Source organism: Mastacembelus armatus, chromosome 5 (genome assembly GCF_900324485.2).
Source record: "Mastacembelus armatus chromosome 5, fMasArm1.2, whole genome shotgun sequence".
In the NCBI taxonomy this organism is placed as follows: Eukaryota; Metazoa; Chordata; class Actinopteri; order Synbranchiformes; family Mastacembelidae; genus Mastacembelus; species Mastacembelus armatus.
In genome coordinates, this window is record NC_046637.1 from 4,770,169 (window position 1) to 4,789,293 (window position 19,125).

Here is a 19,125-nt window from a genome sequence, read left to right on the forward strand (position 1 = left end):
CTGATGCATTATTATGTTGAACTTCACTCCTGTAGATGTTTAAGGCTGAACCGCTATGAACTACAATATGTAACATCTACAGCATCACATCGTATTTTACAAGAAATTAGATGTTTTATAAATGTTTTAACAGGAAGAGAAGCACTTTGCAACTTAAAGCAAAGTGTCTACAGATGTCAGACATATGTACTGTAGCTAGTAAAAAGTTAAACATTTACCTCTGGAATGTAGCAGAGTATACAGTTGAAGTATAAATACCCAAGCAAACTACAAGTACACCAAATTAAGTACAGTTCTTAGATAAATGAATTTAATTCGATCACTAGACAGAATCGTTAAAATATTGATAACACGGTCCAATAGAAACTTCTATAATTGTAGAATTAGAATTGACAAAACGTCGCATTGACATGAAATTTGAAACCTGCGTACGACTCAAAAATAAATAATTTTATTTTGAAGTTCAACATCGGAAGTCTACGTTCTTATTTTGACACGTGGGTTTCGCTGTGACCTGGATGTGACTGAGAGGTGGCGGTGTTACCAAACTTAACTCAGTTTACACACAGTTTCTACTCAAATTGCAGCTTTTTAGTTTAGTTCCACATAAAGGAGCTGACTAAACTGGTTCCAGCAGGTTTACGCTGGTGTTTTGGTTGTGGTCGGTGTGTTGTTGTCGGGGGTAAACGGGGCTCAACTTGAAACCAGCACGAAGTCAAGATGCTTTCATCGAGCAGGACCGTCTCTTCTCGCCTGCTCAAGCCGTCCTCGTGGTTCCCTCTCTGGCTGGGCTGTGAAGGGAGAGCAGCCAGCTCTGTGCAGAAAGGTAACAGCAGTCCGCAGTAGGTTAGCCTGTTTATTAGCATGTGGCTAATCTCGAAGTGACGCAGTTAATAGGGGCACAGAAAGGCTGATGAAACGTTTAGTAATGACACGTGTGACACTACAGAAATGTAATAATACATTACATCACTTGAAATCAATTAGTCCCCTAGGAGCAGCTGATAGACAGCCTTCTGGTAATTGTTTTTTTTTTAATAATTTAATATGTGTTTTCTCACAATATCTGACAATGTTTTGGTTTCTGCTGTTCACCATGAACATGCTCTGTATGTTTATGGCTGAATGATTGGGGTTGTTGTGATGGCGCATAATCAGTCTGCAATCAGTTAAACATCATCCTTGATGAACTAAAATCTAAGTAAAACTGTACTGTGTCATATAGAGACAGATGTTTTTGTAGATTGAGTTGGTAAAATAATACATAATTACGAAAAATAATACATAATTACGGATTCGATTAAACTGAATAAAACAATTTCATTCTTTTGTGGTGCAGAGTTGATAAAGAAGCATGAATTGGACAAAGATGAGCTACGCCCCCTCTACATGGACTTCCAAGCCACCACACCCATGGTAACCATTACTAACCATGTTGTCATGATGTCATTTTTATAGGCTTTAACATCTGAAAGTCAGTCATAGTTACTGACAGAGTATAATGTGTGTGTGTGTGTGTGTGTGTGTGTGTGTGTGTGTGTGGGGCGGTGTTTAGGACCCCCGAGTACTGGATGCCATGTTGCCCTACCAGGTGAATTTCTACGGTAACCCTCACTCCAGGACGCACGCCTATGGCTGGGAGAGTGAGAGTGCCATGGAGAATGCCAGGGAGGTAAAGGGACACTCAGGTTGTGCACACACGCACAGAGAAGAGGTGCAAAAAGAGCAGCCTAACACCACACACCCCGACTTCTCACCTTGCTGCAGTGATGTACAGGTGTACTCCAGCTCCCTGTGACATCACTTCTGTGTGTAGTGTGTAATGTGCAACACATTTTTGCTACATCCGGCTACACCTGTTATTAATAATGGTACAAGAGATGAGACACACTTGCAACTTTAAACTCCTGAGGGCAAGAAAATGCTGCTTCTAAGCATTTCTTTCTGTTCTGTTCTTATGCACAGCCTGCTGCAGCCATGGTCATCATTCCCTTAAATCTGTCACTTTGTGTTGTCCCTCCCTGTCTCTGTATCTGAGCAGCAGGTGGCTAATCTGATTGGAGCCGATCCCAGAGAGATCATCTTCACCAGCGGAGCCACAGAGTCCAATAACATGGCTCTTAAGGTCTCACTCTTCTCTTCACAACCTTTTCTGCTCTTTCTTTCATCACTTACTCCTCTTGTTTTAGTTCTCAGTGAGAACAGGTTAGGAACAGTGAGAACATAGAAACTATAGTAAGAACAGAATAAGGACACAGTAAAGACAAAACCAGAGTGTGAAATGTAGAGCATTCTCATTCAAGGACAAAAGACTGGGAACACATTAAAACAGAATGAAAATTTAACAGGATGAAAATACATAAAGACAATAATAATAACAGAAGAAGAACTCATGCAAATCCATTAAGAGAAGTACCAGAACACAGTAAGAACTTAATAACAGAATTAGAACATATATGGGGAATGCGTAAAGGACAGAACAAAATGAGAACATAATAGGAACAATCACATGCTAAAAGTCCAGGAAAATAACAACAATGAATTACAGCCCAGTTGTCTGTTTCTTCCTCTCCTGCAGGGCGTGGCCAGGTTCTACAAGACCAAGAAGCATCATATAATCACCACACAGACAGAACATAAATGTGTTCTAGACTCGTGTCGTGTTCTGGAGGCCGAAGGATTCAAAGTCACATACCTGCCAGTCCAAAGAAATGGACTGCTGAACCTGGAGGTACGCACACACACCACACAGAGTGGAAACACTGGAGAAAGTACAGAGGGAACACATAAAGCATGTACAGAGAACATAAAGGTAACATCTGGATCTGTGTGTGTACAGCTGCTGGAGGCCTCCATTTGTCCTGAAACTTCTCTGGTGTCAGTGATGACTGTCAACAATGAAATTGGAGTCAAGCAGCCCATTAAGGAGATCGGTAACCATGGCAACATGCTGTTTGCTCCTGTGTTAGAAATTTAATCTCTGAATGATCCATTTACAAATTATTTTTTTAGCAATATCAGCTTTGACGAACTGTTGATCCACTAACTTTTCCTTTTTCTGTCCACAGGTAAGATCTGTCGTTCAAAAGGAGTTTTCTTCCACACCGATGCTGCTCAGGCTGTCGGAAAGATTCCCATCAGCGTCTCTGATTATAACATCGACCTGATGTCCATCAGTGCTCACAAGATATACGGACCCAAAGGTTTGCAGTACCAGATAGATATAACCTGAACTGTGAGGTTGATAGGCAAAACAACCATTTAGTTTTTTGTTTTTTCATGCATTGCTCATTTCATACACTGCACAGAGGGAGGGCAGCTTTTGAGTGTTGTAGTACTTCATAGGTCTCATTGACCTGCTTGTGAGATTGCCAGTGTGTGTGTACAGGTGTGGGTGCTCTGTATGTGCGTCGCAGGCCCCGGGTACGTTTAGAGCCGCTGCAGAGCGGAGGTGGGCAAGAGAGGGGGCTGCGCTCTGGCACAGTCCCCACCCCGCTGGCTGTTGGGTTGGGTGCCGCCTGCAGAATTGCCCAGCAGGAGATGGAGGTAAAACAAACACACCCAAACATCCTGAGACTTAATAAATGCACCAAGACATGCTGGAACTTAATATTTGTATATGTGTGTGTGCAGTATGATCATCGCAGAGTGTCCATGCTGGCTAATCGTCTAGTTCAGAAAATCATTTCTGAGATTCCTGATGTGATTATGAACGGAGATCCAGAACAACGTTACCCCGGTACACGCACACACACACACACACACACACACACAAAGAAGTGAAACTCTTGCATAAAAACACACTACTGTCATGTGCTCCAGTTCCAGTTTTGCTGGAATAGATGAGGCAGATGAACTTACCTGACTGTGTGTTTTCCAGGGTGTATCAACTTGTCCTTTGCCTATGTGGAGGGAGAGAGTCTGCTGATGGCACTGAAGGATGTTGCGCTGTCTTCTGGCAGGTCAGACATATGCTATATCTATAAAAAATGTGGATAAAAAATCTGCCATGCAAATTGTTTTATGAAGAAAGAAATGTATTCAACATGTTTTTTAAACTTATACACACAAAATCAGAAATACTGAGTATAAGGATAGTTTTGCTTTTAGAAGTTTACTTAATGTGGTAACTTAAACTGTGAGAAATTATTTATTTTAAACTGATACATTTGTGTTTATATGCAGTGCATGTACATCAGCGTCTCTGGAGCCATCATACGTCCTGAGAGCGATCGGCGCAGATGAAGACCTGGCTCATTCTTCAATCAGGTACAAATACTCATCGTCCTCACTGTAATCAAAAGCATAATAGTCATGCCTACAATATTGATAATTAATTGATAACAATTGTGATCACCATCTGATTTTAATCAAATATACTGTTGGTTTTTTTTTTTTAACATTTCATCAGGAGATCTGAGTGATAAACAGTTAAAATAATGTGTGTACATTATAATCTGGATAATAAACCTGTTCACAGTCCTAACTCTAATCCTGACTGACATATTCTGTGTTTACACTGAAGTCACTGAAAGTGTGTTAAAATAAAATAAAACTTATTGTTAAAATTTACACATCTGATAGACTGGACCACAGCAGACACTCACAGACAGGAAAGCGTGTTTTATTATGAACTCTGCAGCCCGTGTGACCTCAGGTGTAGATGAATGTAAGCCTGTTTGTGTGTCAGGTTTGGTATCGGCAGGTTCACCACAGAGAAAGAGGTGGACTACACTGCAGAGAAATGTATCCAGCAGGTCCGCAGACTCAGAGAGATGAGGTGAGATTCAAACTTTTGTCTTATTTTGGTAGTTTGGTACATAATCTCTGTCAGTAATGTTAACATAGCATTCCCCAGTGAGATCTGTTAATGGTGACATCCCTAAACTGTCAAGAAACACGAACTGTCAAACGATCAGAGAAAATCAAAGTGAACAATCATATTCAGGCTCAGATGATCATTTTCCATCAGAGTTTATAGACTCACTTCCTGCTTCAAATGTGCATTTTCTTACCTATTGTAGTTTTAATTACTGTAGTGATGGATTATTACCAGTCAGGGACAGGAAAGAATGTGTTCACAGGCTGTTCTCAGTCTGAGCTTCAAAGCACCAGATAATCTGGATAAACTATTTGTTTCCAAACTTCCAACCAAGAAATTGTACTTTGGATGCAATAAATTGGAACTGATTGATACTAGATGAGTTACTTCATACATGTATGCATACATGTCTCTGCCAAGTTAAAAGTTTAAAAATGCTAGTGTTATGGCAAATACATATTCTCTCCCTGTCTGTCCCTCAGTCCTCTGTGGGAGATGGTTCAGGAAGGCATCGATCTGAAGAGCATCAAGTGGACACAGCACTAGTCTTCTCTCACTAGCTGTCCACTTCCCAGCTCATAACGACAATGATAGATCCCAAGGAATTCTGGGAACAGACCAGCTTTTTCTTCCTGTACACAAACACGCACAAACCTCCTGTCTGACTTGAAGTTTGTTTGTAGCTGCAGATCTGTCTCTGTAGATGCTCCTTTGGTTGCCCTGTCAGGGGAAATTGACCAACACATGGTGATCTCTGGGTGTTTTAATCATTCTCTTGTACACCCATCAGCATCTGGTGCCCAGCAACTTGCAGCTATCTCCTGACAGAAGAGTTGTCAGAAGCTGTACCACCTGGGTCCTGTGTCACACTCATTTCATCTTAGCCTGACTGCCTTTGGGTTACCTGACCCAAGTCTGACATCACACATGATCCTGACAATGGTATCATAACAATGGTATCATGAAGCTTTCATTAACTCTGAGTTTACTAATGTAGCTATCAGTGGTCATGTCAAATAAATTCTTAATTCCAGCCAGTGACAACAGTGACACCAGCAGCAAAATTCTATTTGGTGAGGTGAAATATGCCACAAATTATGTACAGTTTGTACAATTAATATTCAACCATAAAGATTTATTAATCTGATAGTGTTCTAAGTTCTTTCTACATTTATAAAGACTTGTAAACTGTTGACAGGCAGTGTTCTGATCCTCTGAAGTCAAACTAAAGTGTGTTTTGCCCAGATTGCAAAATGAATGAAATGACTTCAAGTTGTTTCCTTTGTTGCTAATTTTAATAAACTCCATGTTGCATGCAGCCTATGCATAAGCATTATAAAGGACTGTGGAGCCAGAAAACCTGAGTGAAACCCCAAAATAGCTAGCTAAACTGCAAATCCTGATTTGTGATTCAGGCTCTTGCCAAAGTGTTAAGCCATTAAATTGGGCAATGACCCCAGTGACAAGAAACAAAATAGGAACTAAAGACAGTTTTTTTTCAGCAAGGTTAGAGGTGGCAACTAAAGGACATCTAAATTCACTGAGTCATCTAAAGAAGGAATGATTTGGTAATAATTCTTTGAGTCAGACCTTTTCACTTGACACGTTTCCTGCTGTTTTCAAATGTGATATATACCCTCTCCTCTTTTCCCCATAATTCAGTGTGGCAGTTTTTGTTTCTGTACCCGCAATGGTGTTCAGTATCCAGTAAACATCAAATTAAACACTTAGCAGTAGGTGATTATTATGTAGTGTCTGGAGCACTAAGACTGAAGCTCTGATATGAACACATCTGCCAGCTTTCAAGAAGGTTGTTGACAAGAATCTCATGGCGATACCAATAGTCTGAACACAAAAGAACTAAAATTGTCAGTGGAAGTCTTGTGTTCCTGGATGTCTATTCATATTTATTTGAGTCCAGAATCTACAGTTATGTCTCCTGATGTTACTCTCATCATATATATTATTGTCCAATAAACTGCTGCTCTATGGTTATGCAATAAACTTTGTGTATTTTTATAGAGATAGAAAACATCGATACAATAAAAAACAATAAGGTGAGTTAATATTATACCCACAAGTCATACAAGTGATGAACTATTCAAGTTAATAGAATGAAACTACTACTTTATTGTAAACAGTAAAATAATGTACATTTAGAATAAGATACATAAAGCAGTACATTGGTGCATGGATGCAGTATCTCCTCACCACCCATTAATGATGTGAGAAACCAATCCCATACCCAAACCTGCATGTCTGAAACATTCATATAAAAACCCAATGTATGTTTGTATGTGGGTTCCCAAAAGATAAAGTGAAAAAGACAAGCAGGGATAGTAATATTGAGGAGAAAGGACCCTGAGCCATGTGACTGCTCAGCTGTCTGCAGCTATCATGGCTGTGACAGGACTGAACTGATGTTAAAAGAAAGGCCAGATGTCCCCTTAGCTTTTACATTTCCACAGCATCTTTGGAAAGTTAGTGCAATTACAAAGTGTTTCTATATACAGATACAGCTTTCAGTAACTTCTTGGTGCTTGGTGCTAATTTCCTGTAATACTCATTTATCCAAATGTGTAACTCTCCTGATACACTTTATATAAAACTTGCAGGTAAATAAATATATGATATTATATTCATTGTTTATATCAAATATTTATTAAAGAATCACTTTACAGTGTAATAAGAAAACTATAGACATTGGTATTATCACTGTGACGTCACTCATTCAAATCGAGGGTCTCGTGTTGTCACGTCTGGTATCGCGGTGTTTGCGCCGACATTTCGTGCGGTAGCATCCTGCAGAGAAGAAAAGAGCCACGTTCATGAGTTTAAGCCTCAGTGTGTTTGTTGACAAATTTCTCGGTAAGAGTCCATCTGCGGCAGCCTGCTCGGTAACCGGGAGCCAAGCGTGAGAGTAGCAGCTACGTGCGTGTGTCCTGGTCGCTGCTTCACTCCAACACACACACACACACACAAAGCAGATTCACAACCAGCTAGGTGGCTAACGGCGTTAGCTCATGCAGCTAAACTGTGCTAAATTAGCTACAGTAAGCATTTCTGATGGGAGCTAGCTAGTTTTGTATGAATAGTAGGGTTTTCACTGTGTGGGCTTCTTATCTGTTACTTGTTAACTAACATAATAATGACTACTGGGGTAAAAACTGGACACACGTTTAAAACGGTGTCTTCAGCCGTTAGCTAGCTAACCGATATGTTTTAACATGGTCTCATCTGTTTTTCGGTGCGGGCAGCAAGCTGTTCTGGTTTTGGGACAACAGTGTGAATCTTCGAGGTATGAACAGTTTGAACTAGTTTCTCTGCCCATCGTAAACCATAAAGCAGCTTCCTGACACCACACGTCCACAAAAAGAGACTGAGACCATGGTTAGTGCTTGTTTGGGCCATCGGGATGTTGAGAAGGATCACTAAAAAACACTAAATGTGCTCAGATGTTCCATTAAGTCGTGACAGAACCAGAACATGGATAGTTAAAGGTCTGAGGAAAATAATGCAGTATTGGATTTTAACATGTATTGTGCAGTTGGATGCCTACGCCTAATTATGTGGTTTTATTCTGACCATTAGAGCCAGGCCATTACTCCATCAGTGTCTTTATATACAGTGCTGTGCAAATGTTGTGGGCTTTAAAAGTGAGGATGCTTTCAACAAATAACACCAAGATTAGTGCTGTATTATTAATGTCCTATGACGTTCAGGAAGCAGAAAAAAAACAATGTTGTGAAGTCTCAAAGCACTTGTCAGGTAGGTTGTTCCAGCATCTTGGAGAACTTCCACAGTTCTTAACTGGATTTAGGTCACGTCTGTGTCTCCTGTTACTTCATATAATCCCAGACTGACTCCATGATGTTAAGATCTGGTCTCTGTGGGACTACTTTTTCTTCTCGTCTGTGAAGATAGTTATTTTAACACTCTGGATGGAGGTTTAGGCTCATCACTGTGCAGAATGACTCGACCACACGAACGCCTCTATTTATCTTCATATCTGAAGTGGCTAGAACTTTTCCTCAGCACTATATTCAGCCAATAGATAGCATATTTATAGGAAAATCGAACAGTAGAAAGTACAGGTACCACTTTCAAACATTTTTGAAAGGAGTGTCACCATTCTCTCATTTTGTCAGTCATTCTCATTTTGTCCACTGGAGAGCAGTGACAGTTTAATATTTTACTTCTAAAGTGCCCTGCTCTGTATCCACCTAGTGAACAGTTAACCTAAAGAAATTTAAAGAAACCTTATAAAAAGCAGTCCCCATAAATGAAAGCTGAAAATACATGAAGACTCATGGATTGTAGTGGTTTAACACATCAGTTTTTTTGGAGGCACATCACAAAGCCAGAAAGTATTTTCAGATTTAGCAAGTTCAACATTTTTTGACTGATTCATTTTTATGAATGACTGAAACGATGCAGGTCTGACCTCATCAGATTGCCTTTGTGACCGTTATATGAACTAATCTCAGTGACCTGGCATGTAAAATTGCCAGTACTTTTATGTAATAAAGTGTGTATCATAAAGGGGCTATGTTTGAATGGCTCCTCATATGGAGAATTTGAGCCCTTAGCATAGTTCTATGTACATCAGTTGTTTCTGTTTTTGTCCTGTTGGGATCACAGTGTAGGATGTGGAAGATCTCTGTACTTGCAGAAGCAGATTTTTTTCAGGTGCCTCAGAAATAGATGGATGGATAAGATCTTGAGCACACAGCAATAGAGTAAGTGTCTAATAGCAAAGACAGTGTGGTTCTGAACTCATTGCACTGGATTCTGTCTCCTTATCCTGTCTGTTGTGATATATGCTGATTGTTTTCTAAAATGGATTCTATCTTTGAGTTGTTGCTATTGTTGATGTTACCCTCTTCATTCAATTACTCTACTGTGTTTTGTGGTTTATGACAATATGTGGAACTGTCTTTGTATTTCAACTCTAAACATAGAAACCAAGGCAGTTGTTTCCTCTTTTATTCTGGATTTGCTGTGTTAAATGTGTTTCTGGTTTCCTAGCTGTTTGATTGGGGTTCTTTTTTTTTAGCTTAATTGTGGCTCTTTGTTTATGTGAGTGGTGAGTGCAAACTACAAACTACAGTTTCACTTGACCCTATTAAAATCATTTGTGTTCTCTCTTGTTGTTGAGTATCAGGTATTGCAGATTTCTTAAGTTTTTATATAGGATTGGATTTTGGATTGAAGAAGCTTTGAGTGAACTGTCCATCATATGTCAGTGCTGGTTTGGATGGATTTTCCCATGCTGAGGTTGAGCACTGCACTCATTGATCATTATGATGCTGATGTCTTTCTTTCTCTTAAAAGGTGTGATGAGCTCCATGTTGCAGCCCAGCATAGAGGCAAGGATTTAAAAGTCTGTTGTTTCATTACTTTTGAGTTGGCAGATTTTATGAGTCAGAGTGACTGAAATATTCTAGCTTAGTGAGATGTCCATCCAAGACCATTATTTAGAATCTGGTGGTTGACAGATGGTTAGTCAGAGCACAGGAACCTGAAGATGTTGTCATAGTATCCAGTGGTGTCTGTGGAAGCAGCAAAGATTGCCCCACTTGGGTTGCTCAGTTGGACAGTGTGTTTTTATCAGTATATGTTACTCCTCACCTCTCTTCTGTTTGCTTTCTCTTCTGATCAGCTGTGGTCTTAAGTGCTGTGATGGCATTGGCACTTAGTTGCTGATATTGCTGTTGTTTACATGATGCTAATGTTCTGGTTGACATAATGCTAATGTTGCACTGGTTTACATGTACCTGATGCTGCTGTTGTTAAACTGCTGGTTGATGTTGTTCTTGACAAGTTCCTGCTGTTGCTCCTGTTGAGATGATGCTACTGGTTTATTGGCAATGTATTACACAAGTGTTGCTTGATATGTTGCTCATGTTATGGTGATTACAACTATTGGATGATTTGGTGATATCTGCTGATTTGGTGCTGCTTGGTGATTCAGCAGGATCAGTCCTGCTCACAGTTGTACTGTTGCTGCCTCCTGGTCGCCAGATAGATGCTGGATTGTTGCTTGGTGTCTGCAGGGTACTGCTGGCTGGTTGTTGAGATCATTGGTATCTCTGTAGCTCAGCATGTCCTATCTTCACTTTGCTGCTTAATTGTTCTGAGAGATGTTTGTGCCTAGCTGGATATTTGGTGTGCACTGCTGACTTTAGTTGTAATGTGTTTGGGCCAAGGGTGTCTTTCTACTGTCTGGTAGAAAAGGTGATGTGATCTGATCTGAGATTTGTTTTCTTCCTGCTAGTTGTAAACACATTTTGAGTTTAGTAGATTTTCTGCTTTGTGTTGAGATTAAAGGTAATATTTTGTAGAACGACTACAATTATAAAATACAAGATGTTATTGAGTTATTGACCCTGACTAAACAAAACCTGCCAACTTTTGAAACATACATCAGCCACTGGAAGCTAATGTAAAATGACTTAGTGTATTCTATGAAAGGTTGAAGTCAATCAAGATGTTTTGAACAGGAATGTTTGTTTTCTGACTTTTTTCACCAGGTTTCAGTGTCCTAAAGAAATCACCAGTCTGTAACACAGTGAAACCGTACACACAGCTTAGTTGCTTTGGTGAGTTGCAAGTTGCATGAGATTCATGAAAGTTTACTGTTGCACAAAATATTTTAATGTCAGCAGAAAATACAAGTCATATTTTTGTACTGCGTAGCAGAAACTGTAATTGTTGCTTTAAATAGGTTACACACAAAATTTCAACTATATAGAGGAAGTGAAACACCAAGCAAGGTTAGGCCATTGTATTGAAATGAAAGGTCTGACGAAGTTCAACAAATTAAAAAACTTCTGTTGAATAAAATGGAAACAGACTTCACTGGGAAGAGTCATTGAATCTGACTTGGCACTGGTGCATACCATTTTCCAAAAAAGGAAATTGATATAATTAGGTAGCTGGAAAAAAAGCTTTTGCTCAATAATAAAACAGTGAGTGACAAAATTAAAATGGTTGCAGCACAGAGAAAATCAAGGGGAGAATTTTTCAGCATCAGCTCTGTCAGTTTGGAGTTCTGAAGTGTTTTTTCCTTGGGAAACTTCCTTTTCTTGAATGTCTTGTTTGTATCCTCTAAGATTTTAGCTTAATATATACATTTCGTCTTTAGATATCACTGCTGTTGTTTAACTTCCTTATTCCTTGTTTCTTTTTTACAACACTTAAAATTAATGAGCCGTGAAGCTCTATTTGTGCTTAAGTTGCTTCTATTGGGAGCTAACAAATTTTGGCGTGCAGTATGGTTTTATTATTTTCACAGAGCCAGAACAGGTTTATGAAACTTATTTTCTGTTTTCTGCAAGTTTTACAAATATTAACTACACTCCCCCAAGCACCACTGGTTTCCAAATGTCAGGATGCTGAAATTGATGCACAGAGTCTATACAGTTTTATTTTTGGTTATTCTTTAAAGATGTGAAACATTAGCACTGTTGGCTGAGCCTTTTTTGGCTGTCAGATCTGAGTTTCCTGAGAAAACATCTGGAAACTACTGGTCTCCCTCTTTCTGATTTCATCTGACAATGGTGTTACTTTCTCCCCAGGTTGTAGGGCTGTCGTTTAGCAGTCAGTATGGCAGTAGTCATCAGGCTGCAGGGTCTGCCCATAGTGGCCGGCACCATGGACATCAGACACTTCTTCTCTGGCCTCACAATCCCTGATGGAGGAGTGCATATCGTAGGGGGTGAGCATGGAGAGGCCTTTATCGTCTTCGCCACTGACGAGGATGCTCGGCTGGGGATGATGCGTACAGGTGGGTCCATTAAGGGCTCCAAAGTCTCGCTGCTGCTCAGCAGCAAAACAGAAATGCAGAACATGATTGAACTGAGCCGCCGCAGATTTGAGGCTGGCGCGGGATCTGTGGAGACAGCAACATCTACAGCAGGAAATACCAACCGGCAAACAGGTGCCACTCCCACTGGTCAGCCAGGGGCAGGGGGGAGAAGCAGTACGGGAAACCAGAGTTTCAGTAACCCCCCAGCCTTAGCTACAGCAGCAAGCTCATCTCAGGCGCCACCAAGCAACAAGGCTGCAGTCACTTTGGCCAGTGTTGTGCCCAGCTTCCCCAACAGTTACAGTTCAACACCCACAATCACCACAGCCCTGGCATCGCTCAATGCGGGCCCCACACCGATACCTCCACTTACTAGCATGCCTTCCATGCCCCCCATGCCTACGCTTCCTACTATTCCAGTTCCTCCTCCAGTGTCCTCCCTTCCGCCTGTCCCTACGGTCTCCCCCCTTTCTCAAGGACCTCCAGTGCCTCCTATGTCCCACCTACCCCATATGCCCTCCCTCCCTCCCTTCAACCCCTCTCTACCTCCTCCAGCAGGATTGGGCTCTGGCCTCCCTCTCGGAACCCCCAACCCCATGCTGTTTAATCCTCTGTCCCCTCTGGCCTCTCTGGGACTTCAGGCCCATATGAAGGCTGCTGCTGCTGCAGCCAGTGGAGCAGGAAATCCTGATGAGTTGTTTGTCTTCCTCCAGAACCTCCCATTTTCTTGCTCAGAGATAGAAGTAAGGGAATTCTTTCGTGGTCTTGGGGTGGATGGGGTTCGCCTGTTAAGGGATGGGCAGGGTCGGCCAACCGGCAGAGCTATGGTCAAGTTCTTCTCACCCCAGGAGTGCTTTGAAGCTGTGAAACGGGGAGGTGGCATGATGGGCCAAAGGTTCATTGAAATCACCCCAGGCTCTGAGCGACAGTGGGCTAGCATTAGCGACAGCACGCCAGGTCATACTCCTCAAAATAGCAGCAAATCAAATAACAGCAATGAGTCACAGGACCAGCAACACTGCAGAAGTAATGCTGGGCCAGGGGGCAGAGATCAGAGAGGAAGATCACGATCTCCCCACCGTCAGGAGTTCTGTGTCTACTTGAAAGGCCTGCCTTATGAGGCTGACAAGAAACAAATTAAAGAGTTTTTTAAAAATTTGGCCATTGTAGAGGACAGCATTTACATTGCCTATGGACCTAACGGGCGAGCAACAGGTGAAGGCTTCCTTGAGTTCAAAACCGAACAAGACTACAAGAGTGCTCTGGGTGCTCACATGCAGTACATGGGCACCCGCTTCATCCAGGTCCACCCAATCAGTCGGAAGGGTATGCTTGAAAAGATTGATGCAATCCGTAAACGTGAAGCAGCACAGGGTGATGGCAAGAACCAGGATGGCTTGAAAGCTCCAAGGAACTGTGCCCACATCACCAACATCCCTTACAATGTCTCAAAGAAGGATGTCCGTGCCTTTCTGGAGGGTGTGGGTCTTTATGAGGACACCTTAAAGGTCCTGACAGATAGCCATGGCAATGGTTTAGGGCAAGCTATCTTCCAGCTACGGACTGAGGAAGACGCCCGCAAAGCTGAAAGATTGCACCGCCAAAAACTAAACGGTCGTGATGCATTTGTTCACCTGGTGACCTTTGAGCAGATGAAGGAAATTGAGAGGAATCCTCCTCCCCAGAACAAGAGGGGCCAGCGCCACCAGAACCAAAATCAGAATCAGCATCAGCAAGCCCAGCCCAATCCTCAGCAGCCCCAGATCAACCCATTTGCTGGTATTAGTGGGGATGAGTTTAACTTTCTCAGAAACACCATGGGGAATCTCAACAATGCCCCCTTTGTGACTCCATTCTCAGCCCCAGGAAATGGGTTGGCAGGTCCTCCTCCTCTCCCTCCTCTGGCAGCAAGTCTAGGGGATGTGAATCTGGGTGTGGCTCCTCCACTAGTTGCCGGTCTCCCCGGAGCACCAATCTTGGAGCCACCAGGCTTTCGCCCAGGAGCTGGGGGGGGGAGCTCCGTTCAGCCAGGATGGGTTGAGAGGCATGGTGCCCTTCGACAATCCCAACAGAAAGGTCGGTGGAGGACCGAACCGAGTGGGAGGAGCTAACAACAACCAAGGACGTCCAGGGGGTGGGGCTGCTGGTGGACAGCCAGCGTTCACCCCAGGAGCTGATGGTCTCCGTAACCAGGCAGCCCCTGGAGGATCCAACAATCCCAATAGTCAACGTAATGCTACTGGCCCAACAATTGTAAAACTTCAGAATATGCCATTCACGGTAACCGTGGATGAGATCATGGACTTCTTTTATGGCTACCAAGTGCTGCCAGGCTCAGTCTGTTTGCAGTTCACTGAGAAAGGCCTGCCGACTGGCGAGGCCATGGTGGCCTTCCAGAACCATGAGGAGGCTGCTGCTGCTGTCATGGACCTCAATGACCGACCTATTGGAGCACGCAAGGTCAAGATAAGCCTGGGTTAAAGCCCTGCCAAAAACTGATTCTAGATTAAACTTGGTATGACTATATGGATCAGTCATTCAGGTGAAACAAAGCCAACATAAACCATACCTGACTCTGGATTCAACTTTAAAGTGTTGTCTAGTTTAGACTTTGCCCTGTTCACTAACTGTCAGTGATTAATTAAGCTTCTTTCCTGTGTATAGCTAATGGCAGGTAAGCCCTGTCCCCCTGCAGTCTGTTCCGTAGGATGAATGGTACCAGACCTTGCTCTTTCCTGCAGCACCTCCACTAACTCTGATAGCATGAACTGATGCTGATGTTGGCACAGTTTCTTGGCTTGTTTCCATGACAATGCAGCTTTTTGTCAAATCATGTCTGAAGTTGACACCGTGAACATGCTCACCTGTTTAGTTTCTATGGTAACATGATGATTATAATGAGGCATTGTTTGTGTATGCGCTTAAATATACTGTGCTGCTGTGGTTTAAAACTGATGTGCTCTGTTGCTATGGCAGAATTTTAACATGCTCTGGTGCTATGATAAAATGGTGATGAGGAGCCACATTGTTTCCATCAAAAAATGCTTTGTTGCTATGGTTAAAATCTGTTGCTATGGTAAAACATGCCATAGATGAAAAGCTTTTTTACCACAGTGAAATGATGGTGCTCTGTTGCTGTGGTAAAGCCTTCACATTCTTCATTGCTATGGTAAAATTATGCTAAAAAGCTGTGTTGCTATGATCAAATGTTTATGCTGTTGCTATGGTGAAATGCTGTCATACTCTGTTGCTATGGTAAGAATTATACTGACATCAAGATCTATTGCCATTGTAAAAGGCTCACACTATGTTGCCATGGTAAAATGACACATTTCTGGGTTGCAGTAGTGCTCTGTGGAAGCAGGATGGACAGGTTCCTGACCGTGTTTTATTTTGTAAATAATGACTTGGGGCTGCTGAATCCTTTTCACCTGTCACATTTCCCGATGTTGCTGTGTTTAAACAATGCCACTCCCAACCCCTCCCTTTCACATACTCCTTAGGTGTTTGAACTGTAGAGTGTTAAGATGAGGTCTGTAGCATTTTTAGTTTGGTAGCTTTTGTGGTATCTATGTCTGATAATGTTTTGGATGTTCCCATCTTAAAAGCTCTTTTTTGTTTCTATTTTCAGTGTGAACAAAACTTGTATGATCCATACATGATGTGGAGTCTCCTTTGCTTTGGCTAATAAAAGGACATTCCTGATGCACAAATGCTCACCTGCGATCAGCTCTCTCTGACTGTTTGCTCTTTACTGTCTGATGATGGAAAGCTACGGTATCTGATGTGTGTGTGTTCACTTCTGTTTCGTTAAACTTGAATAGAAGACTGTTGGCTTTGTTTGGAGTACAGATAATTTTCCTTCAACATTTCCATCACATTATGAAGTGCTGGAAGTTAACCATTGTGGCTCAAGTCACTATTGCTTTTATGTCTTTAGACATAGCCATACATTTACTGAAAATTCAACTACCACCTGTGCTTGCTGCTAGACCCAATGTTGAACTTTTATTAGACTGAAACTGTGGCTAGTTCCTGGTCTGCAGGATCACATATGTGGGCTTAAGCTTTCGTGTGTTTTTTTTTTTTTTTTTTGAAGGCTTTAAACCAAATTATTAGATTTCCATTGTGTTAATTTAAACTATCAGAGAGCACAGGCCAACATGGAGTTAAAGCTAGTACATTTTAATTGGATAAATGGTTTAGTGTTTGTGTGATAACCAGGAAAACTAATGAATTCTGGAGCTCATGGATATGTCTGGTGCTCCAGGTGGTTTTGCTACAGTTGAGAGCTGCTGAGACTACTAGAAGGTTATTTAGGTGCCTTCCTTTAGTGCCTTCCTCTCTAAACTACCTTGGCTCTACCTCACCACATTTTAATATTTTCTTTACCTATTTATGCACAGACAGACCATGTTAACCATGTTAATGTGCTAAGGTTCAAAATGCCGTGATTTAAGACTAACACATTTCTGTCTTTAATTTACCCGAGCTGGGTTTGTCATGGTGTTTTTCATGTTCCTTCACATTAGAGCAAAGTCAACAAAGCAATGACAAAAAAGGCTGTACAGAATGTAACTGTTCTAAACATCGGTTTTTTGTCAAATAGGAAGACATTAAGTTTGTCCTTTAAAAATAAGTATTCCAAATAGTGATACAAAGATAAAGTAATTTATTTCTGATTTAAACATGAATAAATAAAATCCTAAATCTTATTAGGCACCTTAGCAGCTCTTAGCTGTCTTCAGTGTGCTTCATGCTTCAAACCTAACTAGCATCAGTGGAAGTAGTTTTGTTTGAAGAGGAATCATCTGATGCTTTGAGGAAGTGGTTAACCCAGGCACAGGTACACTGATGAATAATGTTCAAATAGTTGACTGTGTGTGTGTGCATGTGTGTGTGCGTGTGTGTGTGAAAGAAATATCTAAAGTGAAATGGTAAGATAAATGTTAGTTCAATGTGTGTCATTGCTCTGTTGTGAAGAATCCTGGCTACATACTAACTCCCTGCAAAAGATGAGTTCAAAATCTGAGTGAGGTAAAGATATTGTTGATTAGCTGACACTGAGCTGTCACTCAATCACCTGGACTTCCCCTACTGTGGGACAAATAAAGGTTCATCTTATTATACCTCCTGACCCCCTGTGATAAATAGAAAGCTGGACTTGCAGGTGAGTGACAGATACAAAGATGCTCCATGCAAAATATAGACATTGAAATGAAAGGCGGTGTATTGAAAACGTTTAGTTGTAAACCATTATAATTAATCTTAGATTTGACTTGAAGAGAATAAATAGTTTACGTTGCTGTTGAATGGGTAGAAGGTACTGTGTCGATAATGGCCAGTAAATTTTGCATGTTAGTTGCTGGATGTTGGCCTATAGGTGGTCATGTTTTGTCAGTGAATGGTAAACTGGTCCATGGTAGACCATAAATGGTAGCAATAGTTAATCTCATACTTGGTGTCTTGTAAATGGTAGTCTACATATGATAGTAGCCTGTAGATTATAGCATTTAGAATGTAGTTGATGTCATGTAGAGCAGCCTGAAGTGGTGGGCAGCTACAACTTGGTAGCCTAGTCCAGAGAGTCTAGGGGTGCGTGTTAGCCTGTAGGGTAAATTGTGGCTTGTACATATATGTTTACTTTAGAGCATTAGATGGTTGTAAATAGGTGGCTTGTAAATGGCAGTCAATAGATGTAGTGTGTCATGCACATGTTGCTGTAGCATTTTGATTGTAGATGCTCCAGGTGGTGGCCTGGAGACAGTTTCATCAAGGGCCGGTTTTTCTGCATTGTTCACTGGCTGCAGTGCATGATTGCAAATGCAGATCCAAAAGACCTGACGTGTGTACCTTTAGATGATTTAGATAATGGCTTTACAATATCTGAATACAGTTATGATGCACTTGTGCTGGAGTATTTCCTTGTAGTCAGATTTTATACCTCTTCCTCAATGAAATGAGCTACAAAATAAACATATGATCAAATAATAAAATATGAATAGGAAAGCAACGTCTAGTTTTCCTTTGTATTCCTTTGGAGTGAACTAATTACTGATCATTGTGGTTTCTCTGACTGTCCCTGTGCAGTTAATCTTTGAAAACATGTTTTGTTACAGCAGCAGTATTTCCTGCATGAGTGTTTGCTCTTCAACATAAAAGCACAGAAAACTCAGTTGTCTTAAGTAGATATTAGTTGTCCTCACAACCATATGTTCAGTGTCCAAATATTGAAAATATCTAATTTGGGACTGTAAGTAATATTAGTGCACTTAACCTGTTAAACAAATCTTGTTGGTGAGCCCACATTCATTCTCCAAGGATAATGAATTATAAACTTTCTAGAGCTTTAGCCGGGAGAGGGCAACTTCAGTTTTGCAAGATTACAATGAAAGACCTAAAGACCATGGACATTTAAAGGTCATCACCTGCCTGTCTGAGGTTACTTCATTTGGATGTTTTCCTTTTTGTTTTTGTGTTATTGGCTTTATGG

General features: G+C 41.3%; 2 protein-coding genes across 2 annotated transcripts; both read left to right on the plus strand.

Moving 5' to 3' along the window:
• The first annotated feature begins 487 nt into the window (after window positions 1–487).
• On the plus strand, window positions 488–6,817 carry nfs1 (NFS1 cysteine desulfurase). The gene is made up of 13 exons (XM_026307896.1): window positions 488–826; window positions 1,340–1,416; window positions 1,556–1,672; window positions 2,042–2,125; window positions 2,579–2,731; window positions 2,840–2,933; window positions 3,069–3,203; window positions 3,389–3,546; window positions 3,634–3,739; window positions 3,881–3,962; window positions 4,186–4,269; window positions 4,691–4,780; window positions 5,305–6,817. The coding sequence occupies exons 1-13, from the start codon at window positions 721–723 to the stop codon at window positions 5,366–5,368; spliced, it is 1,350 nt and encodes a 449-aa protein (XP_026163681.1). The 5' UTR covers window positions 488–720; the 3' UTR covers window positions 5,369–6,817.
• A 771-nt stretch (window positions 6,818–7,588) lies between these two features.
• Window positions 7,589–15,942, plus strand: rbm12 (RNA binding motif protein 12). The gene is given in 4 exon segments (XM_026307798.1): window positions 7,589–7,690; window positions 11,356–11,424; window positions 12,403–14,643; window positions 14,645–15,942. Coding segments are annotated over 2 exon segments (2,682 nt in total). The 5' UTR covers window positions 7,589–7,690; window positions 11,356–11,424; window positions 12,403–12,430; the 3' UTR covers window positions 15,114–15,942.
• Window positions 15,943–19,125: the final 3,183 nt, after the last annotated feature.